Genomic DNA, 26,655 nt, shown 5'->3' with positions numbered 1-26,655 from the left:
AGCAAGAAAGTATATTGTACATATGGATTTTATGAAGAAAGCACATCGGATTACACATCATTACGATCCACTTCACTGGTTGGCCACCGCCTCAATACTGGACATCACGGTGCGCTGCTGTTCCATCTCACACCATTTGGGGATGCTGTGATATACTGCCGCCTACGATGCGGGAAATGATACAGTAGAAGAAGATTTTCGGAAGGCGCTACTCTGCAAATAAAATGTCTGCTCCAACAACTGTTCAGATTCAGATTCCTTTATTTGTCCCACATGGGGAAATTTACAGCGCAATAGCAGCAAAAACACACAGAAAAAATTGAAATAAGAATAGAAAAAAAGTATTAAAAAGAATATATATATATATATAGATATAATAATCCAAGATAAATGGATAATCAGCCTTTTGTATACTTGTACATAGTAGAGAAAGTGTATACAATATACATGACAGAATATATACTATTCAGTGTGTGCAGAATGGTTGAAATATGCTATTAGAGAATTGTAAAGTTATTGTGTGAGTCCACAGGTAAATTTAGACATTTATTTATGTCCACTCATCTGCAGACTAGCGGGCATTATGTTTGTTGTGCAGTCTGACAGCAGCCGGCAGGAAAGATCTGCGATACCTCTCCTTCACACAGCGAGGGTGTGAGGGTGAAGTTTTGATCACCCGCGCTGTTCGTTCACTAGACTCAGAGTAACCACGCAAACAACAGGAGTTCCTTGCAAGGGAGAGCTGAGCAGCAGTTCAAGCTTCCTCTGTCAACTCTGTTCGTCTGCTGCTCGCTCACCTCTTTTATTGGTGCAAACAGAATGGGTGTCTAAACAGGATCTCGTAACTCATTGTCTTCTGACATCTTTACAAACTTCTCTAATCTTGACCAACAGGATACATCTGGGTGCTGGGCTTGGTTGTAAGCAGCTTCAGCACTTTTACGAAACACTCTCATGTTCTTCTTTTCCTGTCAACATTCCTCAAACACTCAAAATCTACATAAAATAGCATTTAAAGATAATACTAATAACAATAATTCTTCTCACATTTCCCTCCTGTTTATCGTTAAATGCGTCTAGATTTTCATCATCAGTATTACATCTTGTATTACGTTGATCCATTCTTCTTCCGATTCCTCTTCATCGTCGTCCAGTAGAGATCGTTCTTCCACCTGCATCATAGTACTAGTAACAACTGATCCCACGAGCCGGCCAATGCAACCCCGGACAAGAGGTACTACACAACAAGCTAGTATGGCTAATACTAGCAACACTATCCCTATCATCATTCCTATCTTGAACAGTAGTTCCCTTCACCCCGACAGCATTTTTGTAAGCCAGTCTGGTGGAAGACTACCATCATCAATCATAGCTTTCTGTAGCTTAGTTAAATTTCTCAATGCGCTATCTATCAGGTGACCGTCTGCATCATTCTCTGGGATGAACGTACAACAGTAATCTCCTACCATTGCACAAACTCCTCCCTGGGGGGCCGTTATGAGATCTAAGACCATCCTATTCTGCATGGTCATCAGTCTTAGCGCTGTCATTTCTTCCTTGACTCCTGTGAGAGCAACTTTTGTCAAATTAGTAAACACTTTCAGCCTATAATCAACCGTTTCCAATCTCAATATGTTCTTTGCCACTCCTACCCACGGAAAAAGGCTAATGGAGACCTTTTCTCCATCTGTCCAGTGTTTAAACTCTTGTGGTACATCTGTGCCCCACACTGAGTCGTGTGGTTTGAACTCGTAGCCATTCAAATCTCGCTTAAAACGCTCAGAACTTTTATTTTGCTGTAGACACGTTTTCCGATAAGGCCGATCAGTTGAAGTGTCTTCACATCTCCACTGACTCCCAGTACGCATGACGTATAAACAACTTTACAGACATCCTTGTGTAATGACCCCAAATCTCTACCACCACTCCGTGCATAACAGTATGTGTGATTTATCGCACTTAGCACAGGGAATCTGAATCTATTGGCTTTCCCTGTCATTGTCCGTAGTGGCTCTTGGTGTATGCACGGAAACTGGTAACATAGAACAAACATAACAAGAGAATGACTCTGTGTCCAAGCTGTGAAATTAGCATAGCGCCACCATGTATTCAAACCATAAATGTGTGAGGACTCTGGATTTTGTTCTAACCACGAATGTTCTAAGTGGCTAACTACGGTGCGTTTAGCGCGCGCGTAGCTCTCATCCTGTCTCAGAGCATCATTCTGTCCCTGATTACCTCCCTCCTGTCGGAAGTTCCAAAGGCCGAAACTCACGAGTCCTGCCGTCACAGCACTCACCACAATTAGGAAGAACAACTTCATTTCCTTTTAGCTCTTCTTCTCAGGTTCCGACAGGGTTCAGCCGTTGCTGGACCTATACAGGCCGTCAGCCATTTACGGACTAACCGTCACTGCTCCCTCACCTTCACCTGGAAGGATTTTCTGTTTCTTACAATGGGAAAGGTGTATCCACGACAGTTTCCCGTCCACTCGAACTGCAGTCTTTGTGGCCAGCTGTACTTGATAAGGACCTTCCCACCTAGGCATGTTCCACCTCTTTCGCACAAACTTCTTCACCCACAAGTAGTCGCCCGGTTGAATGGGTTCCTGAGGAGTGGAATCTGTGGAAGACACAGGACTAGGCAGAACATTTACAGCATTCACACATCGGTTGAGTAATACCTTTTTTAGATAGTCTGCTATTGTTTCCTCAACATCCATCCATCCATCCATTCTCTACCGCTTATCCGGGTCGGGTCGCGGGGGCAGCAGCCTAAGGAGAGAAGCCCAGACTTCCCTCTCCCCAGCTACCTCCTCCAGCTCATCCGGAGGGATCCCCAGGCGTTCCCAGGCCAGCCGAGAGACATAGTCTCTCCAACGTGTCCTGGGTCTCCCCGGGGGTCTCCTACCGGAGGGACATGCCCTGAACACCTCACCAGGGAGGCGTCCAGGGGGCATCCTGACTAGATGCCCAAGCCACCCCATCTGGCTCCTCTCAACGCGGAGGAGCAGCGACTCTACTCCGAGCTCCTCCCGGATGGCAGAGCTTCTCACCCTATCTCTAAGGGAGAGCCCAGCCACCCTACGGAGGAAGCTCATTTCAGCCGCTTGTACCCGTGATCTTGTTCTTTCGGTCATTACCCAAAGCTCATGACCATAGGTGAGGGTAGGAACGAAGATCGACCGGTAAATCGAGAGCTTCGCCTTTCGGCTCAGCTCTCTCTTCACCACAACGGACCGGTGCAGAGTCCGCATTACTGTGGACGCCGCACCGATCCGCCTGTCGATCTCCCGCTCCATTCTTCCCTCACTCGTGAACAAGACCCCGAGGTACTTAAACTCCTCCACTTGGGGCAGGATCTCCTCCTTTACCCGGAGAAGGCACTCCACCTTTTTCCGGTGGAGAACCATGGCCTCGGATTTGGAGGTGCTGATTCTCATCCCAGCCGCTTCACATGCGGCGGCGAACCGATCCAGTGATAGTTGGAGGTCACGGGCCGATGAAGCCAACAGGACCACATCATCCGCAAAAAGCAGAGACGCGATCCTGAGGTCACCAAACCGGATCCCCTCAACACCATGACTGCACCTAGAAATTCTGTCCATAAAAATTATGAACAGAATCGGTGACAAAGGGCAACCCTGGCGGAGGCCAACCCTCACCGGAAACGAGTTCGACTTACTGCCAGCAATTCGGACCAAACTCTGGCACCGATCGTACAGGGAGCGGACAGCCCGTATCAGCGGGCCCGACACCCCATACTCTCGGAGGACCCCCCACAGGACCCCCCGAGGGACAAGGTCGAATGCCTTCTCCAAGTCCACAAAACACATGTGGACTGGTTGGGCAAACTCCCATGCACCCTCGAAGACCCTGCGGAGGGTGTAGAGCTGGTCCACTGTTCCACGGCCAGGACGAAAACCACATTGCTCCTCCTGAATCCGAGGTTCGACTATCCGGCGGACCCTCCTCTCCAGTACCCCTGAATAGACCTTACCAGGGAGGCTGAGGAGTGTGATCCCCCTATAGTTGGAACACACCCTCCGGTCCCCCTTCTTAAAAAGAGGGACTACCACCCCGGTCTGCCAATCCAGCGGCACTGCCCCCGATGTCCACGCGATGTTGCAGAGTCGAGTCAACCACGACAGCCCTACAACATCCAGAGCCTTAAGGGACTCTGGGCAGATCTCATCCACCCCCGGGGCCTTGCCACCGAGGAGTTTTTTAACTACCTCGGCAACTTCAGCCCCGGAGATACGAGAGCCCATCTCCAGGTCCCCAGGCCCTACTTCTTCACTGGAAGGCGTGTTGGTGGGATTGAGGAGGTCCTCGAAGTATTCCTTCCACCGATCCACAACATCCCGAGTTGAGGTCAGCAGCACACCATCACCACTATACACAGCGTTGACAGTGCACTGCTTCCCCCTCCTCAGACGCCGGATGGTGGTCCAGAACCTTTTCGAGGCCGTCCGAAAGTCGTTCTCCATGGCCTCACCGAACTCTTCCCATGCCCGAGTCTTTGCCTCGGCAACCGCCGTAGCTGCACTCCGCTTGGCACGCCGGTACCCATCTGCTGCCTCAGGAGTCCCACAGGCCAGTAAGGCCCGATACGACTCCTTCTTCAGCTTGACGGCATCCCTCACCGCTGGTGTCCACCAGCGGGTTCGGGCATTGCCGCCACGACAGGCACCAACCACCTTGCGGCCACAGCACCGGTCAGCTGCCTCAACAATGGAGGCACGGAACACGGTCCACTCGGACTCAATGTCCCCCGCCTCCCCCGGGACATGGTCAAAGCTCTCCCGGAGGCGTGAGTTGAAGCTCCTTCTGACAGGGGACTCTGCCAGGCGTTCCCAGCAGACCCTCACAACACGTTTGGGCCTGCCAGGTCTGTCCGGCATCCTTCCCCACCATCGGAGCCAACTCACCACCAGGTGGTGATCAGTTGACAGCTCCGCCCCTCTCTTCACCCGAGTGTCCAGAACATGCGGCCGCAAATCCGATGACACAACCACAAAGTCGATCATCGATCTGCGGCCTAAGGCGTCCTGGTGCCAAGTGCACATGTGGACGCCTTTATGTCTGAACAAGGTGTTCGTTATGGACAATCTGAGACGAGCACAGAAGTCCAATAACAAAACACCACTCGGGTTCAGATCAGGGGGGCCGTTCTTCCCAATCACACCTCTCCAGGTCACACTGTCATTGCCAACGTGAGCATTGAAGTCACCCAGGAGGATGAGGGAGCCCCCAGAAGGGGCACTCTCCAGCACTCCCTCTAAGGACTCCAAAAAGGGTGGATACACTGAACTGCTGTTTGGACCATAGGCACAAACAACAGTCAGGATCCGTCCCCCCACCCGAAGGCGAAGGGAGGCTACCCTCTCATCCACCGGGGTAAACTCCAATACACAGGCACTGAGCTGGGGAGCAACCAGAATTGCCACCCCTGCTCGTCGCCTCTCACCATCGGCAACTCCAGAGTGGTAGAGAGTCCAACCCCTCTCAAGAAGACTGGTTCCAGAGCCCTTGCCGTGCGTCGAGGTGAGGCCAACTATATCTAGTCGGAACTTCTCAACCTCGCGCACCAACTCAGGCTCCTTTCCCACCAGAGAGGTGACATTCCATGTCCCTAGAGCCAGTTTGTGCAGCCGGGAATCAGACCGCCAAGGTCCCTGCCTCCGGCTGCTACCCAAAACACAATGCACCCGACCCCCTTGGCCCCTCAACATGTTCTAGCTCATTTGTTGTTGCAAAGTATGGTAGGCAATAAGGCCGCCCATATAATGCTTCAAAGGGTGTAATGCCTGTTTTCTTGTGTGGTGTTATGTGCATCCATAATTTCACCAGGTCGAGACAAAACATCCAGTTCTTTCCTGTCTCGTCCATACACTTCTTCAGTCTGTTCTTGATAGTACCGTTGACTCTTTCAACTAATCCTGCACTCTGGGGGTGGTATGCGCAGTGATTCTTCAAATCAATTTCCAAAGTTACTCCTACAGTTTTCACTACCTCATTTACAAAATGGCTTCCATTGTCGCTCCAGATGACCTTCGGAATGCCAAACCTGGGAATGATTTCTCTACATAGGACTTTTGCCACCGTTAGTGCATCTGCTTTCGACGTGGGGAAAATTTCTACCCACCTAGTAAATCCATCTAACACTACTAGACAATATTGTTTACCTTCACATGGTGTTAGCTGAATAAAATCTAGAAAAACTGTGTGAAATGGATGATTTGGTAATGGTGTAGTGCCTGCAGGGGCCTTAAGGGCTCCCTGTGGGCTGTGTTTTACACAAATAGCACATTGTGAACAAATTTTTTTTTGAGTATGTATGAAATCCTATAGTATAATAATGTTCATTAACCATCTGTACCATCCCTCCTGTTGAGACATGGCATGGCGCATGGCTCATTAATGCTGCCCATTTATGCATATTCCGGGGAAGGATTGGCTTGTTTCCTATGGTGAACAGTCCTTTGTTGTCCAGTTTGGCTCCTCGCTTCTTCCATGTGGCCTTTTCCTTTTCTGGAGCACTTTGTTGCATTTCTTTTAGAATATCATTATCTGCAGGTTCTAGGCTAAATGATTCCTCATTATCAAGAAGTGTGTTGTTATTTGCTGCAGCCTTTGCGGCTTTGTCAGCAAGTTCCGAAATCAACTAACTGTCTCTCTACCCATGATTTTATCTCTGATTTTGATCCCCCATGTATAGCTTGCTTTAACTGCTGTTGGTAGGGACCTTCCGGTTCTTCCGCATACGGAATTTCACTATTTTTTCGGAACACATCTTTCATTCTCATACTATAGTCTTCAAAACTTTCGTCAGTCTTTTGTCTCGTGGCCGTAATGGCACTGTAGTCAGCTCGTCTGGTAAAAACAGTTCGCATGCGCTCGTACAGTCTGTCAAGTCTGTCATTTAGTTCTTGGCTGCCAGGCTGCCATGGTTGTTGAGTGGCTGGATCCACTGGGACCCAATCTCCTCTAACAGTGCCCCATTTTTTGCCATTAACGCACATGAGGACTTGCTGGGTTTCAGTACCGTTAGTATGGTAACTACTTAGTAACTGTCTTATGTCTTGGATGCACAACTCTACATCCATTTGGGGCGAGGTTATGTCATCACAAGCTTTTTTACAGTCTTCTGGAGTCCAGGTTCTCATTTTTGTTTTCTTTTTCTCTTTTTCGTTTCTCTTCTATATTTTGATTCAGTGAGCCTGAGGTGACATTGTGTCAACCCCACATTTACTTTTGGATGTTTCTTTCCATATTCTGTTAAATCTTCTTTTAATTTTATAATATTGCCTGGCCTGTCTAAGTTACCATCCCAATCGAACTTAGTCATCCACAGCTGAACATATGAGCATGAACCTGGATATTTGTCTTCCATGTGTTTACATGATGCTGGGATTTCGAATTCAGCACCTTTTGTGGAATGTTGGTTGCCCATGTTTGCACTTTATTTTATCAGTTTTTATGTATTTGAGTGGAGACGCCTGATCTCCCGACTGAACAACCCTCAATCCCTACAGGATATCTAGTTCAGTCCCTCCGCCGTGGCCTTATAACCCCTCTTTTTTAATCAGGAGAGTATACACCAAGCTTCTACCTCCGAGGAGGCGGGTGTATCTTGCCTCTGCTTCTCTCCTGATGACCAGGCAGGTAATACCGCGGTATATTCCGTGTAGCGCTTTTTGTGTCTTATACTCACTCCGTTGTCTCTATGGTTTCTCTCTGAGTTGTTTTGGTGCCTTCTTCCCGTCACTGGAAATGGTCGCCCTGGGAGGGACGAAGACCGGCCTTCCGTCAACTCGTGACGAAAGGTCTTTCGATTCGGACGTCTTTTGACTCCGGCTGTGCACAGACTTCGGCGTTCGGTCGTCCCACGGCGCTCCTCTCCAGGTCTTGGGATCCGGCTCGAAGGACCAAATTTTGTGAGGGTGAAGTTTTGATCACCCGCGCTGTTCGTTCACTAGACTCAGAGTAACCACGCAAACAACAGGAGTTCCTTGCAAGGGAGAGCTGAGCAGCAGTTCAAGCTTCCTCTGTCAACTCTGTTCGTCTGCTGCTCGCTCACCTCTTTTATTGGTGCAAACAGAATGGGTGTCTAAACAGGATCTCGTAACTCATTGTCTTCTGACATCTTTACAAACTTCTCTAATCTTGACCAACAGGATACATCTGGGTGCTGGGCTTGGTTGTAAGCAGCTTCAGCACTTTTACGAAACACTCTCATGTTCTTCTTTTCCTGTCAACATTCCTCAAACACTCAAAATCTACATAAAATAGCATTTAAAGATAATACTAATAACAATAATTCTTCTCACAAGGGTGGAGCAGCCACTCACTGAAGGAGCTGCCCAGTGCTGTCAGGGTGTCCTGTAGGGGGTGGGATGTGTTGTTCAACATGGATGACAGCTTAGCCATCAACCTCCCGTTTCCCACCACCTCCACTGAGTCCAGGGGGCATCCCAGGACAGAGCTGGTCCTCCTTACCAGTCTGTCCATTCTCCTCCTGTCCCTGTCCGTGATGCTGCTGGACTAGCAGACTATCCCATAAAAGATGGCTGATCCCACCACAGAGTCATAGAAAGTCCTCAGGAGTGGTCCCTGCACTCCAAATGACCTCAGTCTTCTGAACAGGAACAGTCTGCTACTGCTGTTAGCCGTACCGAAGCGTGTTTTTAATTTGATCCGATTTACACTTGGTGCTGACAAATGCCGGAGTTTATTTTTTACAAAATATTTTTACAAGTAAGCTGTGTTGTAAAAGCGCACTGTGAACAGGAAGCTTCGGGTGTGTGGTAGCATTGAAGATGACAGGTTTATGTGCAATATTCAAAGATTGTCAGCTGGTTTTCCTGCTGTTAACATGCACCATGAATTAGAATATCGACCAGAGTCCATGACGGCACACCGTGATTTACAATTATTAAACAATTATAATAATTATATATTTTTCCACGTCTAAAAGCACCTCAAATTTTGAATCTGTTTGCAAACAAACACAGTTCTCTTCTGCAATGTCTTCAAACAACATTAAGGCATTGTCTTTCATTCTTGCAGAAATTGAAATCAGAAAAAACACGTATTTACAGCCACCGAGGGACAATTGAAAGAGTAAAGAGTGGCTCATTCAGTAATAAAAGCAAGAGATGATATTGTACATATGGATATTATGAAGAAAGCACATCGGATTACACATCATTACGGCCCACTTCACTGGTTGGCCACCGCCTCAACACTGGACATCACGGTGCGCTGCAGTTCCATCTCACACCAAAGATACGGGAAATGATACAGTAAAGAAGATTTTATTTATCATTTTGTTTGTACTAGAATTTCCTGAGTTTATTTTTACTCCCCAAGTGTCACAATTCTGAACTCTTTCCACATAAGATCCTGTGCAAACGGGATTAAAAGAAGACAGATTATGGGCTGAAATGTGTTACTTTGGGGTTGTCATCTTTGATCATTTGTTTTAGCAGACAGGGTTATATTCCCACTCTTATTTTTTAATTGATTGTTTTATGCGGAGTAGCACGGATGCGTTTGAATCAAGACTTTGTTTTGAGGTTATTACAAAGAAGATAGACAGAGACATATATTCCTATTTCTATGAAAGAATTTATTCTTTTTTATTGTGAAGCAATAAGGAATATTGTCACGCTGTAGCTGACGGCACCATGGGAGGAGGCCTAGTGGGAGATTGCCATAGAAAAGGCTGGCAGGGTGCTAAGGCTTTTCATGCAGGACGCTCCCTCTGCAGAACTGATTCAGTCAGCATCACAGGTGAGGAAGACCTGTCTGGGGCCCGATCCATCATCTCATCATCCTCATTCAATCATCAATTGTTTCTACTGTAGCGATGTCGCGCATATACACCTGTTACATCACAAAATATTTCAAAGAGAAATTTCCTTTGAACTTTGTCAAAGTGGCCTGTCTCTGATCTTTTACAGGTATGGGCTGATGTTACATTTAATCACCAACTATTTGCATTTTGAAGATAAGTGAGGTGTCTCTGTAAACGTCCAGCTCTAAGTGTGTCAGAATCTTTAGTTCTCCTTCAGGTGATTTGATAGGAAAGCTCCCTCTGCAGCAGCAACATGGAACCTGGTGGACTCTCCACACATTTCAGCAACCCCTACACCTTTCCAGCTAAACTATGGTTTCTGGTAAATACTCCAGAAATCACTGCCATCATTTGGAACAATATTGGCAATGGAATCCTCATTGATAAAGCTCTATTAGAGACCCAGGTGTTGTCTCCCACCTCTAATACTTTGAGGGGGTTGAGCAAATTTAGAGGCATCAAATTCTTAAGTTTTATCCGCCAGCTTCACCACTATGGCTTCAGAAAAGTCAAACCTGTGCGCGTCACTTCCAACTGCGTTCACCACTTCTTCCAGCCTTATTTCAAAAAGGACCACCCTGAACTTCTTTCGGAGGTGAAGAGAAAAGTTCGCCAGCGCACCAGGTACCTACCTGCTCCCTACTCTAACCCCTACAACGTGACCGGAATGCAGTACGTTGTACAACAGCCGCATGGAGGTAAGATCCTTTCATTTCTCTGTAATGTAGAAGAAGAACCTTTTTTGGTTTCCAGGGAGGGGAGATGACTGTTTTTACACTCTGTGCACACACACATGAACATGCAAAGAACACATGCACATGCATTCACAAAGGAAGAGGTGACCCCGTGAGTAAAGCTCTCCGGCCTGGCACTCAGAACATTTGAGGGCAGTGCTCCAGACATGTCCTGGAACCTCTCCTGCCATGGCCCACTGTCCAATCCTTTCGCTGCCCAGCTGCACTCCAATCAGAAAGTACCAGTGGTGCCCCAGTAACCCCGTGTCCCACTGGAGCTCCTGACTACTTATTTCATGTAGAGCACAGAAACTCTAAAAGTGCAAATATTTGTGTATTTTCTGCAGGAAACTTTCATTACTTGCCATCTCAACCCTTCCCCAACAACATGGAGTACTTTTTAACTGGAGCAAATCCATTGTTATGCCCGAGGACAGCACCCAACGCCTACAACCTCCAAACCCTGGTCCAGCCCATAGAAACCGGCCACCAGAAAGTCATTGAAGATCCATTCAATGATCTGAAGGAGATGCTGTCATTACTGTCCACCCTAAAGGATCAAGCACAGGTAAACCTCGCTTTCACTCCTTAGTTATGTTCTTGGATGCACTTGTAAGTCTAAACTCAACTTTCTCTTCCCCCATAACCAAACAAGTGGGAAAGAAGCGGGATTCACACCCAGGAATTCCACCCAGCTGCAGGTGTTTTACCGAATCACAACGTTTACTTCGGCTTTCCACCAATGCAGTAACACAGACATCAGGCTGGTATGCAAAATAAAAGGTTGGCGCATTCATAAAAATGGAATGTTTCAGTTCTACCCATTTTAAATTTTCCTTTCTTTTTATTGCAAGCAAACACAGTTCTCTTCTGCAATGTCTTCAAACAACATTAACGCATTGTCTTTCATTCTTGCAGAAATTGAAATCAGAAAATACACGTATTTACAGCCACCGAGGGACAATTGAAAGAGTAAAGAGTGGCTCATTCAGTAATAAAAGCAAGAAAGTATATTGTACATATGGATTTTATGAAGAAAGCACATCGGATTACACATCATTACGATCCACTTCACTGGTTGGCCACCGCCTCAATACTGGACATCACGGTGCGCTGCTGTTCCATCTCACACCATTTGGGGATGCTGTGATATACTGCCGCCTACGATGCGGGAAATGATACAGTAGAAGAAGATTTTCGGAAGGCGCTACTCTGCAAATAAAATGTCTGCTCCAACAACTGTTCAGATTCAGATTCCTTTATTTGTCCCACATGGGGAAATTTACAGCGCAATAGCAGCAAAAACACACAGAAAAAATTGAAATAAGAATAGAAAAAAAGTATTAAAAAGAATATATATATATATATATATATATAATAATCCAAGATAAATGGATAATCAGCCTTTTGTATACTTGTACATAGTAGAGAAAGTGTATACAATATACATGACAGAATATATACTATTCAGTGTGTGCAGAATGGTTGAAATATGCTATTAGAGAATTGTAAAGTTATTGTGTGAGTCCACAGGTAAATTTAGACATTTATTTATGTCCACTCATCTGCAGACTAGCGGGCATTATGTTTGTTGTGCAGTCTGACAGCAGCCGGCAGGAAAGATCTGCGATACCTCTCCTTCACACAGCGAGGGTGGAGCAGCCACTCACTGAAGGAGCTGCCCAGTGCTGTCAGGGTGTCCTGTAGGGGGTGGGATGTGTTGCTCAACATGGATGACAGCTTAGCCATCAACCTCTCGTTTCCCACCACCTCCACTGAGTCCAGGGGGCATCCCATGACAGAGCTGGTCCTCCTTACCAGTCTGTCCATTCTCCTCCTGTCCCTGTCTGTGTGTGTGTGTGTGTGTGTGTGTTATATGAGGTACTGTGAATAAAGTGACTTGACTAACATACACTGAATGCACTAGAGCAGGGGTGTCCAAACTTTTTTCACCGAGGGCCAAATACATAAAAATATAGGAGGGGCTGGGCCACTTACAAGAAATTAGGTATATAGCCTCTAAGAAGCTAAGACTAAGAAGTCCAATACACTCAAGCAAACGTTGAAGTACGGGCCATATTCTATTCTATTTATAAAATGTCTTGCGGGCCAATTAAAAATGGACGAAGGGCCACAGTTGGCCCGCGGGCCGTAGTTTGGACACCCCTGACTTAAACAATAACCTGGACTGGACACACAACACAGAAGCCCTTGTCAAGAAGGGCAGTAGCAGACTGTTCCTGCTCAGGAGACTGAGGTCATTTGGAGTGCAGGGACCACTCCTGAGGACTTTCTATGACTCTGTGGTGGGATCAGCCATCTTTTATGGGATAGTCTGCTAGTCCAGCAGCATCACACATACTTGTCTTTATCAACCTGTGAGGGCACAATTCCCCACATTATTTGTGAGGGCAACCTTTTCCACTGATGTTACAATAGTGCAAAATACAAAAGTTTCACAAGATGGGAGTATAGAGCCAGACTGTAACTTCAAATGTGAGAAAACACAACGTTAAAAAAACTAAACAATTCCTGACCAACTTGTGAGGACCATCCTTTGTTACTAGGTAGATTTCGGAAGTGTGTATCCTCACTGTTTCTACTCAATTAAATATCAAGAAATTTTAATAATGCAAGTGTGGATTTTTTTGTTTTCATATGAAGATTCATATTTAGTTGTTAGCATTATACATCATGTAATTTTTGTGTTGGTATTAATTACTTCTTGAATATTTATTAATAAAATTATATTTTTATTAATCATAATAATTAAAATTATAACATTGTTCTGAACTTATAAATGTGGGTTTTTGGCATCAATATAATGTTTACTGTTACATTTGTGTCTTCTTCAATTTTAAATCTGTTCCAGTAAAATACAAAGATGTATGTCCAATTTTATTGAACACATCTTTGCTGAGAGAAAGAGCTGCCCAGGTGCTTAATTGATTGAATGGGCACCTTCTATGAAGTGTCAGAGTCTTAGTCTCTTATTTTATCATGTATATAAGAAAGTTTAAGAATATGTAGGAACAGTAAAATTATTTTATTCAACATATTTAACAATTCTAAACAACAACAACACTAAAACAGTTACATAATAAAACTTAAAAATCTCTTGTAAAAAAAAAAAAATCTATCTGCTAATTTAAAAAAAAGAGGGAAGAGAAAAAATTCTGCAGGACCTTATTAATCAAAGTGATCTTAATTCTTCCGTTTCTCAATCGCAATCCTGTTGTAAACATGGTATTTTACATCTTTCCATGTTCTTTGACAGAGAACTGGTTCTACCTGAATTGCATTAAGACACAATTGTTTCCTGGGAACTTTTTTTAAAATTATGCTTTTTCCTAACTGTCTCCAGACAGCTGCCTTTTCTTTGTCACTCCAAGGTCTTCGTTGGAATGGTTTTCGGATGTCTGTAGCTGCAACAGAAATTAAACTTTGTAGTTACTGTAAATCTAGTATATCATGTCGTATATCAACTTAACAGCAGATACATTACTAATGTACATCCAAGTGTTTCACTTTTTTTTTACTGATTTCTGTCTATAGGATTAGACCTTCATTGCTCTCTTGTCCTCTCTCCTCTGATCCCCTCCTGTCTTGTCACCTCTTTTTCTCTTCCATGTTCGCCCTCTCCTCTCCCTCTTTTCTCTCTCCCTCTATCTTCCCTCTCATATTCTACCATATCCTCTCTCCCACCATCTGATTTGTAGAGCTTGAATCATCCATTAACCCATAAATTCTGTAGTTTTTATATTTACCTATCTGCTGGTATCACTGGCTCCATAGTTACACCCTGACTTTTGACCCCATTGACTCTTTTTTAGATCTACGTATTTTGGTAACAAACATAACAGTTTTAACATATTTATTGCTCTCCTCATTGTCTTTTCCCTGTCCTGTTTGCCCTATGTAAAAGTGAGTTTTTCCTGCCACTGTTGCTTGCTGGGGAGTCTCAAATGCCTAAAGAAAATCTAGATAACAATGATGCCCACAAGACAAAGGAGAGCCAGAACAACTCTACCTGGCAGAACTGTTGTCTTCTTCTGCAATAAAGAGCAAGTATTTTAGATGAGAATGAACTACAAAAAACACAATTAGAATCTTACAGTATGGACAGTATGGACTAAAACTACATCATGTTAAAAGATGATGCTTAGTTTTTATACTTATTGGGTTCCAATAAGTCCAAACAGCAAAGAGAAATAAAAATTGCATATCAAACAAGAGCTCGGGTCTTTTTAAGAAAGTTTTGGTCATACCATCTGAATCTTCGGTTATCTTTTTGCCGCCTTTCCTTTGATGAAGGCTTTGTGATATAGAAATTAAAACATTATTAATTTTAAATTTGTCATGATTGAGTAATTTCAATATTAATGAAATCTAAATGTCAACTTTACCTGTGCAGAGGATTAGCAGACAGGCGTTTCGATTTCTTCACCTTTTTCTTGGGCACATCTGAGTTTGGTAATATTATAGTATTTAATAATTTTGTTATAAATCCTTCTAAACAAGAAACCAAAGTAGAAGTGAAAACTACAGGGCAGTTAGCATTATCTTTACCTGTTTTACCTGAGATTAATAGATTAATACTTACCATCCATGTCTGAAGCTTCATGGGAAGAGTCATCATTGAAGATCCCAGCAGAGCTGGGACCTTCTCCGGCATCCCCCGATGGTTCAGATGAAGCAACTGAAACAAAACAAAATTGTCATTATGTTTCCGTATTTTCATAATGTCAAAATGCAGTTAAGTAAAAGTGTGATTTTATATATTTACATGTACACTCACGTTCTAGGCTAAGCTCGATCTCATCAAGAGATTTTTCCTTTGTAAACTTCCATCCCCTGTTCTTTCCCTAGCAATAAATAAAATAAGATCAATAGATTAATACTTACCATCCATGTCTGAAGCTTCATGGGAAGAGTCATCATTGAAGATCCCAGCAGAGCTGGGACCTTCTCCGGCATCCCCCGATGGTTCAGATGAAGCAACTGAAACAAAACAAAATTGTCATTATGTGTCCGTATTTTCACAATGTCAATATGCAGTTAAGTGATTATATATATTTACATGTATACTCACTTTCCAGACTGAGATCAATCTCATCAAGAGATTTCCCTTTGTAACTGTCTGTCCCCAGCTCGATTGCCATGAGCAGCTTGCTCATTTTTGCGAGCTGGAGCGTGTTCTCGGTTAGACGGTAATATTCACGATGAATGTGAATATCATGCCCCATGAATTTAGCAAGCTGATCCAGTTCGTTCTCCTTCAGATTCATGATTTGACTCAGCGTCGCCACATGTTTTCTGAGCTGAGTTGATGTTAATGTTTCTGGCCTGCTTGCCCCACTCATTCCAGCATATTTACGCAGGCAATCTGAACCACGTATATGATGTTCTGAATTTTGCCTTGCAAAGATATATTCGTTTGTGACCGAAATCCCATTTTCATCCCGCTTTTCAAGCAAAAAGTCCAGGGACTCGGTCATTTCCTTTGTAAAAAGAAAAGGGACTTTTCTTCCTCTTTTTCCTCTGATGACGATGCGAGTAAATGCTCGACTCAAATCCTGTTCAAGTTTTGACAGACATAGCATTACATCCTTATTCAGTTCCTTCACTGATCCTGCCTTGTACGTTGCCACTAACATCTTTGCCACCTCACCCTGCCTCCTTCTATTAAAAAGAATAATTTGGGATAGGAGACATTCACTCAGCGTTCGGTAAGCATTTGGGTTTGGCCCATTCAAAAGTTGATCCTTTGCCTCTTTTTCATTTGCTTTCAGCACTTTTTGGAGTTTCATTACGTCCTCAGTAAGGGGGATCATTTCTTTTTTGTTCCATCTGCCTTCTTCTAAATTGGTTCGGGCACGACGAGACACATAGAGGCCCCACTCCGCATCAAGCAAGCCCACAAAGCTCCTCACTCTTCCAGCAGCTGCTTCATCTTTCACATATTGTCCTATGAGAATTTCACTCACTGCCTTCAGTGAGTAACCCAGTTTAATGGCCAGAGATGGTGCGTTGTATCTATACTTGGATTTGGTAAATCCAGAGGCTTTTTTCGCTGCTGCCACTGCCAAAGAAAACTTTGGTGGGACCAAAACATCTTGAGTGCTCTTGATTTTGGGATCAAGGGACTTCACAGCAAGCAAGAATCTGCCCAACTCCCTCAACCATTGACTTATATAAGCATCTTTGGAAGGGTCACCTCCATGTTTTTCTAGAAGCCTTTCTCCAAATTCACAAATGAGAGTATCATTTTTTACTGCATAGGAGACGTCATCCACATTCATTCTGGTGATGATTGAAGTGCACCTCTTTGATGACTGGCCTTTGCCGAGCAGAAGAGCTGAAGCCGAAGCTTGAATCCTCCTTTTCGATGGTTCATTTTTTCCCACAGCATTTTTAATTCTGCATGATTTTTCATGTTTCCAAAGAAGATCTTTTAAGAAAAAGGCGTAACAAATGTTACATGGCAGATAATCCTGTGCCTCCGGGTTTAGGTCTTTGGAAGGTTGCCGGTAAGTAACAATCTCACCCTTTTGTTCTTTGAGGGCCACAATATTGTGAAAATAATTTCCTTTATTGCGGAGCTTCTCAAATAGGTTTTTTCTTTTTTTAGAACGTGGTGGCTGGCACATTGCAAAGGCCACTTCCTCTTCCTTCTTGTGTTTCATTTGCAGGTGTCTGGCCAGTTTACTCTGTGGCTTTTTGCAATAAAGACAATGTCTTTTGTCCCAACTTCTTTTTAGTCCTTTCGTACAGCTTTTGACTGTTACCTTTCCCCCTTCAGGTGCATCTTCAGGTGCCTGCTCCTCCTCCTCATCATCATCAGAGAAATGTGTGGATGATGAAGGGACATAGTCGCTGCCCAGGTCCTCATCTGATGGTGACAGATAGTCATCCGGAACACTAGGATTCTGAAACATAAGGACTAAATGAGTTCATTTAAATTATTTTATTTAATATAATAATAATAATAGATTTTATTTCAAAGCGCCTTTCAAGACACCCAAGGACACTTTACAGTACATCTATGCAACAGTTAAACACTATTTACAATTTAAAATCATAGGTCAGCTTCACATTTAAGTTAAACCCAACTGTTAAATTACTGGATAGCTTGATAGAAAAATAACTTGGTAATAAGTAATACAACCAATAACCAGAATGAGCAGAAACCTTGGAGTAAACAAATACATACCAATTCCTTCTCTTCACTCATCTTATCACCAGTATAGAAATTAAATCAACCTTTGCACACCTAAAAAAAATTAAATGTTTAAGATGATTAAATTCTTCTTGGCCTAAGAAGTGTCTCCCCTTTGTCTGCTGGATCCCATGGTGGTTCAGTCACTGGGTCTCCTGGAATGGTGTGAATGTTTGTTTTGCTGTTGGAAGGAGTGGAGGACTGCATTGTATGTGGGTGACAGGAAGTGCCTCAGGCCACCACCTCTGTTTAAGGACGGTTTTTCCAATTTGACATGGATAGCTTCCTTGACCCCCCTTTCAAACCAGCGGTCTTCTCTGGCCAGTATCCTTACTTGGCTGTCCTCGAAGGAGTGCCCACTCTCCTTTAGGTGTAGGTGGACCTGCTGAATCTTGACCTGACGAAGTGGCGCGTCTGTGTTGTGCCATTCTTCTGTGGAGAGGTTGTTTGGTTTCACCAATGTACAGTTCCTCACGTTCCTCCTGGTGCTGTACAGCATAAACAACATGACTTTGTTTGGGTCTTGGTGTCTTGTCCTTCAGGTGGACCAGCCTCTGTCTGAGAGTGTTGCTGGGTTTGACCTGAACCGGCGTGTCGTGTTTCTGGAGGATCCTCCTAAACTTCTCAGAGACTCCGGACAGGTAGGGGATGGAAACGCTGCGGCGTTTGTTTCTCTCCTCCTCTCCTTTGCTGGGGTCTCGTTTTCTTGAGGTTTTGGTGAAGGCCCAGTCTGGGTAGCCACATGTTTTGAGAGCTGTCTTAATGTGGTCCTGTTCCTTCTTCCTGCCTTGGGATGTGGTGGGTATTTCTCTGGCCCGGTGTTGGAGAGTTCTGATCACTCCCAGCTTGTGTTCCAGTGGGTGGTGAGAGTCAAACTGAAGGTACTGGTCGGTATGTGTAGGTTTCCTGTAGACTTCAATGGTGAGGTTTCTGTCCTCAGTGATCTTGACTGCGCAGTCCAGAAAGGCCAGACTGTTTCCTTTTACATCTTCCCGGGTGAATTTTACATGCTGGTCTGTTTTGTTGAGGTGATCGGAGAACGCTTCCACTTCTTGTGTTTGAATTTTGACCCAGGTGTCGTCCACATACCTGAACCAGTGGCTTGGTGCAGTTCCTGTGAAGGATGTCAGGGCCTGGGATTCCATCTTCTCCCACTGGTTCAGGTATGTGGACGACACCTGGGTCAAAATTCAAACACAAGAAGTGGAAGCGTTCTCCGATCACCTCAACAAAACAGACCAGCATGTAAAATTCACCCGGGAAGATGTAAAAGGAAACAGTCTGGCCTTTCTGGACTGCGCAGTCAAGATCACTGAGGACAGAAACCTCACCATTGAAGTCTACAGGAAACCTACACATACCGACCAGTACCTTCAGTTTGACTCTCACCACCCACTGGAACACAAGCTGGGAGTGATCAGAACTCTCCAACACCGGGCCAGAGAAATACCCACCACATCCCAAGGCAGGAAGAAGGAACAGGACCACATTAAGACAGCTCTCAAAACATGTGGCTACCCAGACTGGGCCTTCACCAAAACCTCAAGAAAACGAGACCCCAGCAAAGGAGAGGAGGAGAGAAACAAACGCCGCAGCGTTTCCATCCCCTACCTGTCCGGAGTCTCTGAGAAGTTTAGGAGGATCCTCCAGAAACACGACACGCCGGTTCAGGTCAAACCCAGCAACACTCTCAGACAGAGGCTGGTCCACCTGAAGGACAAGACACCAAGACCCAAACAAAGTCATGTTGTTTATGCTGTACAGCACCAGGAGGAACGTGAGGAACATTGGGGAAACCAAACAACCTCTCCACAGAAGAATGGCACAACACAGACGCGCCACCTCTTCAGGTCAGGACTCAGCAGTCCACTTACACCTAAAGGAGAGTGGGCGCTCCTTCCAGGACAGCCCAGTACGGGTACTGGCCAGAGAAGACCGCTGGTTTGGCTTCCTTGACCCCCCTGGTCAAGGAAGCTATCCATGTCAAATTGGAAAAACCATCCTTAAACAGAGGTGGTGGCCTGAGGCACTTCCTGTCACCCACATACAATGCAGTCCTCCACTCCTTCCAACAGCAAAACAAACATTCACACCATTCCAGGAGACCCAGTGACTCACGACCATGTGATCCAGCAGACAAAGGGGAGACACCTCAACAGAAACTAGGTGAACGACCCGACCAACGACCCTGCTAACGACTCTCAGGTGACCATCCAGATCATTAGCATGCAGATGGTCCACAGGGGCTATATATTTTCAAGCTCTCTCCCCAGCGATTTCAGAACTGAAGAAGCCTTCTGGATAGAAGGTGAAACATCTTCAAGAGAAGAAACCCAGTCCAGTTGACATAGAAAACTACCTTGGATACAATGACCTGGATGATTGAGAATCTACACAGACATCATGATTGAGTAATTTCAATATTAATGAAATCTAAATGTCAACTTTACCTGTGCAGAGGAGGATAAGCAGACAGGTGTTTAGATTTCTTTTTCTTGGGCACATCTGAGTTTGGTAATATTATAGTATTTAATAATTTTGTTATAAATCCTTCTAAACAAGAAACCAAAGTAGAAGTGAAAACTACAGGGCAGTTAGCATAATCTTTACCTGTTTTCTCTGTGTCCTTTGAGGGATCTAATGGCTCTGTGGAATTAGTGGATATTTTTTTTATTTATTAGATTAGCTACACTTGATATTGAAAAATAACATACACGACATGTGAAATATTCAGAAAATACAGGGAAAAATGCAGATGTAAAGCAGAAAAACTGTACAACAGACAACAAGTAGACAGAAGCTTACCTGTTTCAGTCGATCTTTTGGCAACATCGAACACCATGACTTCGGCAGTTGAAGCCTGCTCATTAGAGATGTCTACTTCCTCTATAAAAAAAAAAAACAATCATAGTGTATTTTCACTCATAGTATTTGATCGCCAATCACTGATTTCTCTGATACAATGCTAAAGTGAGATTAAAAGCTTAAATGAAAAAATGAATCTGCAAATACTTTTCCTGGCAATAAATAAAATGAGATCAATAGATTAATACTTACCATCCATGTCTGAAGCTTGGCTTTTGCGTTTTTTTTTAATGTGGTGGCTGGCACATTGCCACTTCCTCCTTGTGTTAAGAGAATGTGTTAGTTTGCAGGTGTCTGGCCAGTTTGCAAGATAAGGACTAAATGAGTTCATTTAAATTATTTTATTTAAGTTAAACCCAACTGTTAAATTACTGGATAGCTTGATAGAAAAATAGCTTAGTAATAAGTAATACAACCAATAAACAGAATGAGCAGAAACCTTGGAGTAAACAAATACATACCAATTCCTTCTCTTCACTCATCACCAGTAATCCACCTTCGTTAAAAATATAATAGGAAAGCCCATAGCTATGATGTTTGGGTAAATATATGTTAGGCAGGAGCCAAGGAGCTTCGATGGGGGTGGGGGTGGGGGTGGGGTAAATCCACCTTAGAGGTAAGATCTTAAGACCGAGCCCGAAATTCGGGTCGGGCTTAAAATGCGTAAAATGTCAATCATTACGTTCGGGTCGGGTCGGGCCGGGCTTCTCTCTCGCTGACTTTTTTTTAATAAATATTTGTTTATAAAAATATACACTAAAACGATGTGTGGATACTAAACTAAGGAATACTTATTATAAATAAATAATTTGGATAAAACAGAGAAGGCGCTGTAAGGTAATTGCTATATAACTACTACTAAACAGGAAGTGTAGAGCCAGAGCACGCTTTGGGAAACGTGCGCAAAGCCGCTTTGCATACGTTTTGCCAAAACGTTAGTATGTCGTGAATGTAATCTTCCCTCCGCATCCGCAAGTTTACATCTATTTTGACCATCCCAGATATGGAGCAGCAAGAGGTCAAGGATAAACTTAAGACAGGAGAACTGAAAAGGCAAACACGCACCGCTGGTAAGACTGAAGTGTGGAAAAGCTTCAAATTGATCGTAAAAAATGATACAGAAGCTTCTGTTGGCTTCGCTGAATGTGGTCAATGTGGTGCTTTGCTTTCATATGAGAGCAAAAAGACTGGCACCTCGACGCTGAGCAGGCACTTAAACAACTGTACTCGCAAAATTGATGATCATCAAACATCTATATTATCATTTATCCCAAAGACCGCCCCTCTTCGCGCTAAGCAGGCCATTACAGACAAGTGCGTGGACTTTTGCTGTCAGGACCTTAGACCATTTTCAGTAGTCAGTGGCGAAGGTTTTAAAAGTCTGGCCCCAGAATTGATCAATATTGGGTCAACTTTTGGGCGCGTACCTGTCGACTCGGTCCTCCCCCATTACACCACAGTGTCAAAAGCATGCGCCGAGAAGGCTGAGGTAAAAAGGAACTTTTTAATTGAGCGGGTAAAGAAAGCTCTAGCAGGTGGCTGTGACGTTGCCATGAGTACCGATATGTGGACGGACGATTACAGAAGGATGAGTTATATTGCAATAACTTGTCACTTTACTGAAACGGACTTCAGGTTGGTTGGAAAAACCCTCACCACTGCTGTATTTCCAGTAGAAGACGCCAAAACGGGGAAGAACATAAGAAGAGAACTGGTCCGGCTTCTGGTGAATAGATTTGGTTTGGAACCTTCATCTTTATCCAGAATAGTGTGGGTTACAGATCAGGGCAGTAACATCGTGAAAGCTTTGGAGGCTTACAAGCGCCTCTCGTGCCTTGACCACGTGATCAACACTGTACTTCGGCATGGCCTGGACAAGGACGCACTGTCTGCAGACGCGCCGGACATTGGAGAAACAATTACTGCAGCCAAGAGTGTTGTCCGTTTCATCAAGCAATCTGGTTTGGCAGCACAACTATCAAAAACAGTGCTTCAGATGGGTGAAACAAGATTCAGCACGGTTCACTTGACGCTCAAGTCTGTGCGAGAGATATATAATGAGTTGTACGAGAAGCTACAGTCACACGCAGAAGAGGTTCGCATGGATAACATTGCGCCGGATCTGTTAGATTTTTTGATCTCCTTTCTAGAGCCTTTCTATGCAGCACAACGAGAACTGGAAGGAGATAAATATACCACACTGAATCTAGTTTGCCTCTGGAATGAGAAGTTAAAAAAGCACTGTCAACCCATTTCTACGGATAACCCTCAGCAGGCGTTTTTGCGCCAAAGGCATTCTGAACTTTTAAAACAAAAAGTCAAAATACATATGTTGCACAAAGTTGCACTGTTCCTGTGGCCTAACTTCAACAAACTCAAAATGATGACACCGACAGAGGTGTCAGAGGTGCATGCACATGTCCGCACACTCCTGGAAGAAGAAGATGAAGGAGGAGAAGCCACCGCTACAACTTTGGAAAACGAGGAGGACGAGGCGCACACCAGCACCCTTTCTCCACCTGCAGCAAAACGAAAAAGGACTTCTTTTTTCGGTGAATGGGAAAACGAGGATGATGACGATGATGTTCCTGTTCAAGATGAGGTTAACCTGTACATTAGTCAAAAGCATGCCATGGCTGATGACCGAGATTTGCTTGGCTGGTGGAGAATAAACTCCAGTATATACCCTAAACTTGCCAAGTTAGCAAGATCCGTGTTGTGCATACCCGCAAGCAGCAGCAGCAGTGAGCGTGTTTTTAGTGCAGCTGGCCGCACGATAGATCAGCGGAGAACTTCACTGAAACCTGGTACAGTGGACGCAATCTTGTTCTTACATGACGACCACAAAATATAAACAACGTAAGTAATATACTGTTGTTCAAATCATCATTTCAATTATTGTCTGAGGCTTTAATTATTTCCCTTATTTCACAGGAATAAAGACCAGGACACAAGACCGCAATTTGCAGACTATAGTCAAGGCCAGGCAGCAGCTCAAACGCTTTAATTGTATTTATGTTTTGCACATTTTGGAACGTTTGTTTGTTCATGTTTGAAATTTTTTGTATTTTTATTTAAACATGATAGTGTTTTCGTGTTTTTCTCCTTGTTTGACTTATTCGTGATTATTAGTAGGCTTATTTTTACGCATTTACGCACTTTGTTTGGCTCTTTATTTTTTTAATAATAATCTAAACAAATTATTTTTGTTCTTATTTATTCAAATTAGTAATGTTGTATTTTATTTAGCTTGCTTATTTATATATTATGTTAAATTACTCTTTACAGCAGGTCTGTTCTTATGTTAGTGGGATTTTCTTTATTCTAAAAGCGTGTTCCTGAAAATGTTCCTATTTATTTTGTTTCAATGCTTCTTAAAGCAGGTTGTTTTTTGTGTGTTCCAATGCAAATCATTAAAATAAAGAATGTTATTCTTTATTAATTTATCTAGTATATTTATGTGGATTTATTGTATTTCTGTATTCTTGCTCTTCGATCATTTCATTAGCTTTTCCATTTTCAGACCAAATTAAAGATAGAGAAAATTAAAGCTTTTATTTTAAATTTCATTGAAACAAAACTATAGAAATAACAATTTCATATATCTTTTACCATTTATTTGATTTGCGTTATTCTATTTAAAGCCTAGTGGGCTGCAGTATTTCTCCGCGTAATTAAGCGAGTGCGCATCAAGATTTCTCTTTCACTCTCTTTGTCTGGCCTCTTATTCTGTGTTCCATTCATTTATCATGATCATAAAAATATGTAGATTATTTTAACCTTAAAAGATCTTGCGTTTTTTCTGCCCAAAATACTATGGGATAAATTTAAATTTCGGGTTTGCTTCGGGCTCGGGTCTGCAAATCAAGTAAATTGGTCGGGCTTGGGCTGGGTCGGGCTTTAATGCCCGCGGGCCTGGGTCGGGTCGGGCTGGATTTTTTAGGCCCGATCTTACCTCTAATCCACCTTCGATCAACCTTTGCACTCCTAAAAAATTTTTAAATGTTTAAGATGATTAAATTCAAACATGTGCAGTATTTATATTTAAAACATAATTGCATATATATATATATAAAAAAAAACAGACAGAATCAACTTAATTGGCCTAAGAAGCTTCACTCAAAACATGGATTGATCTTTATACTAACACAAGCCGCACAAAAAGACAATTTGATACTATTCACATATTACAATCATAATTCCACTGTTTTTCCACATCCTAGCCAATAACAGAGCAATTACTCGCAAGCTAGCTGGCAATAGCAATATGATTACTAATTCTTACACAGTGTCAATTTAACATCATAGGAATTCTGCATAACTAATTATTAAAAACGCAAAAAAGCCATCATAAGATAAAAAAAAATGTCTTACCTTATTACTTTTGATCAAATGCTGATAGCACACTTTGACTCCAACCTTTCTCCGTCTCGCAAAGACGTGCACTGCGGGCACTTCTGTGATAGATTTAAGTGTAGTGGGAAAGACGCATATTATGTGGAAGTGAACGACGGGGAAAGTTTATTTATAAATTTTTTAAATCTGATTGATGCTCATGAAGTAATTGAACTTTCCAGAAAATGTTTAATTTTAATGTAAATGTATTTAAAGGCAATCAATTATTTAGTTAAATTAATCCAGGATCAGCAACGGGCATATTCCCCATGTCCTTGAACGCATCTTCACGTGAAGAGCACATACTGCCCAGGTGCTTAATTGATTACCCTCCCCCCCTCCCCTCCCCTCCCCTCCCCTCCCCTCCCCTCCCCAGACTGGCACCAGCGGCCTTCTGTGAAGTGTCAAAGAGAAACCCAGCAGTCAGAATCTTTGTAGATTAAACCTGGTTTCATGGGTTCTATTTAAAAATTACCCATTTCTGACCAAAATACATATATTGTAATTTGTGGCAATTTGGATAGCTACATTTTTTACTATTTTTGGTATCTTTAATTAAAATGGAAGGAGTTTTATCTGTCTTTCTTTAATTTTCTAGTACTTTTATAATGCATAATGCTAGACAGGTGGCATTCCCGCAGACTGCTGTGCTTCTGATCAGTCTCAGATCAATTAGTAGTAAAAGTGAACAGCAACACAAGACAAGTGGCATTCCCGCAGACTGCTGTGCTTCTGATCAGTCTCAGATCAATCAGTAGCAGACATAAACAACACAAGACAAGTGGCGTTCCTGCAGACTGCTGTGCTTCTGATCAGTCTCAGATCAATCAGTAGCAGACATAAACAACACAATACAGGTGGCGTTCCCGCAGACTGCTGTGCTTCTGATCAGTCTCAGATCAATTAGTAGTAAAAGTGAACAGCAACACAAGACAGGTGGCGTTCCCGCAGACAGCAGAGAGAATATAAAGGTGCTGCAGATGACAGGACCCCGAATTCTCTCTATGCTAAGACCATGAGTGCGACGTCTTCCACAGCTGTGGCACTCTCCCCAGCTTCAGGCTCAGGTTGAACATGTGACTGAAGATCCCACACAGCTGGTCTGTGCAGGACTTCAGGAGCCTGGAGCTGATGCCATCTGGACCCGTCACTTTCCTGGCCCTGTTCTTCTTCAGGGCCTTCCTCACCTGGTGTGGTGTGAGGGACAGGCTGGAGCAGGGAGGTGTTGGTGGGGGGGACGGGCATGGGCCAGAGTGTGAAGTGTCGGGAATGTGTGGGCTGAAGTTCATGAGAGCGGGGGAGGGGGGACAGGAGGAACAGTCTATTGGGGGCACAGACAGTGGCTGGGGTAGCAGCAGAGGAGACTGGTTGAGGGGTGGGTACCTGATCAAATCTATTGAAAAACAAGTTCAGGTCGTTAGCCCACCCCCGGTCCCCCACAGGTTGGGACTTCTGCGATATCTGCAAAAGCTGTGCACTTGCATACTGCCCTACTTGTGCTAATTAATTGAATGGGTTATGTTATTTTTCATATTTTTGTATTGTACATTGTCTTAAATTGTTCACTGGAGAAAAAAAAGA

General features: G+C 43.7%; 2 protein-coding genes across 10 annotated transcripts; one reads left to right on the top strand and one right to left on the bottom strand.

Moving 5' to 3' along the window:
- The first annotated feature begins 9,757 nt into the window (after nucleotides 1-9,757).
- On the top strand, nucleotides 9,758-11,835 carry LOC115251738 (uncharacterized). 2 transcript variants are annotated; one of them, XM_029845165.1, is made up of 5 exons: nucleotides 9,758-9,797; nucleotides 9,968-10,559; nucleotides 10,943-11,163; nucleotides 11,251-11,362; nucleotides 11,514-11,835. In XM_029845165.1, the coding sequence occupies exons 2-4, from the start codon at nucleotides 10,115-10,117 to the stop codon at nucleotides 11,344-11,346; spliced, it is 762 nt and encodes a 253-aa protein (XP_029701025.1). In that variant the 5' UTR covers nucleotides 9,758-9,797; nucleotides 9,968-10,114; the 3' UTR covers nucleotides 11,347-11,362; nucleotides 11,514-11,835. The 2 variants fall into 2 exon arrangements, with proteins under 2 accessions (XP_029701025.1, XP_029701024.1); XM_029845164.1 differs by having other exon boundaries at nucleotides 9,763-9,797; nucleotides 11,251-11,378.
- Nucleotides 11,836-12,956: 1,121 nt separating this feature from the next.
- On the bottom strand, nucleotides 12,957-21,314 carry LOC105419784 (uncharacterized). Of its 8 annotated transcripts, none has more exons than XM_029845569.1 (13): nucleotides 20,872-21,314; nucleotides 20,620-20,700; nucleotides 20,425-20,460; nucleotides 20,265-20,319; nucleotides 17,809-17,868; nucleotides 17,384-17,524; nucleotides 15,688-17,311; nucleotides 15,501-15,596; nucleotides 15,199-15,294; nucleotides 15,002-15,107; nucleotides 14,864-14,910; nucleotides 14,626-14,647; nucleotides 12,957-14,020 (listed from the first exon to the last, which is right to left on the bottom strand). In XM_029845569.1, exons 5-13 carry the CDS (start codon nucleotides 17,827-17,829, stop codon nucleotides 13,978-13,980), a joined length of 2,196 nt encoding a protein of 731 aa, XP_029701429.1. In that variant the 5' UTR covers nucleotides 17,830-17,868; nucleotides 20,265-20,319; nucleotides 20,425-20,460; nucleotides 20,620-20,700; nucleotides 20,872-21,314; the 3' UTR covers nucleotides 12,957-13,977. The 8 variants fall into 8 exon arrangements, 7 of the variants coding, with proteins under 7 accessions (XP_029701429.1, XP_029701426.1, XP_029701424.1 ...); XM_029845566.1 differs by having other exon boundaries at nucleotides 15,688-17,524; nucleotides 20,872-20,939; nucleotides 21,141-21,313; XM_029845564.1 differs by having other exon boundaries at nucleotides 15,688-17,524; nucleotides 20,872-21,313.
- Nucleotides 21,315-26,655: the final 5,341 nt, after the last annotated feature.

Source organism: Takifugu rubripes, chromosome 12, assembly GCF_901000725.2.
Source record: "Takifugu rubripes chromosome 12, fTakRub1.2, whole genome shotgun sequence".
Classification (NCBI taxonomy): Eukaryota; Metazoa; Chordata; class Actinopteri; order Tetraodontiformes; family Tetraodontidae; genus Takifugu; species Takifugu rubripes.
This window is presented reverse-complemented; position numbering and strand designations above follow the sequence as displayed.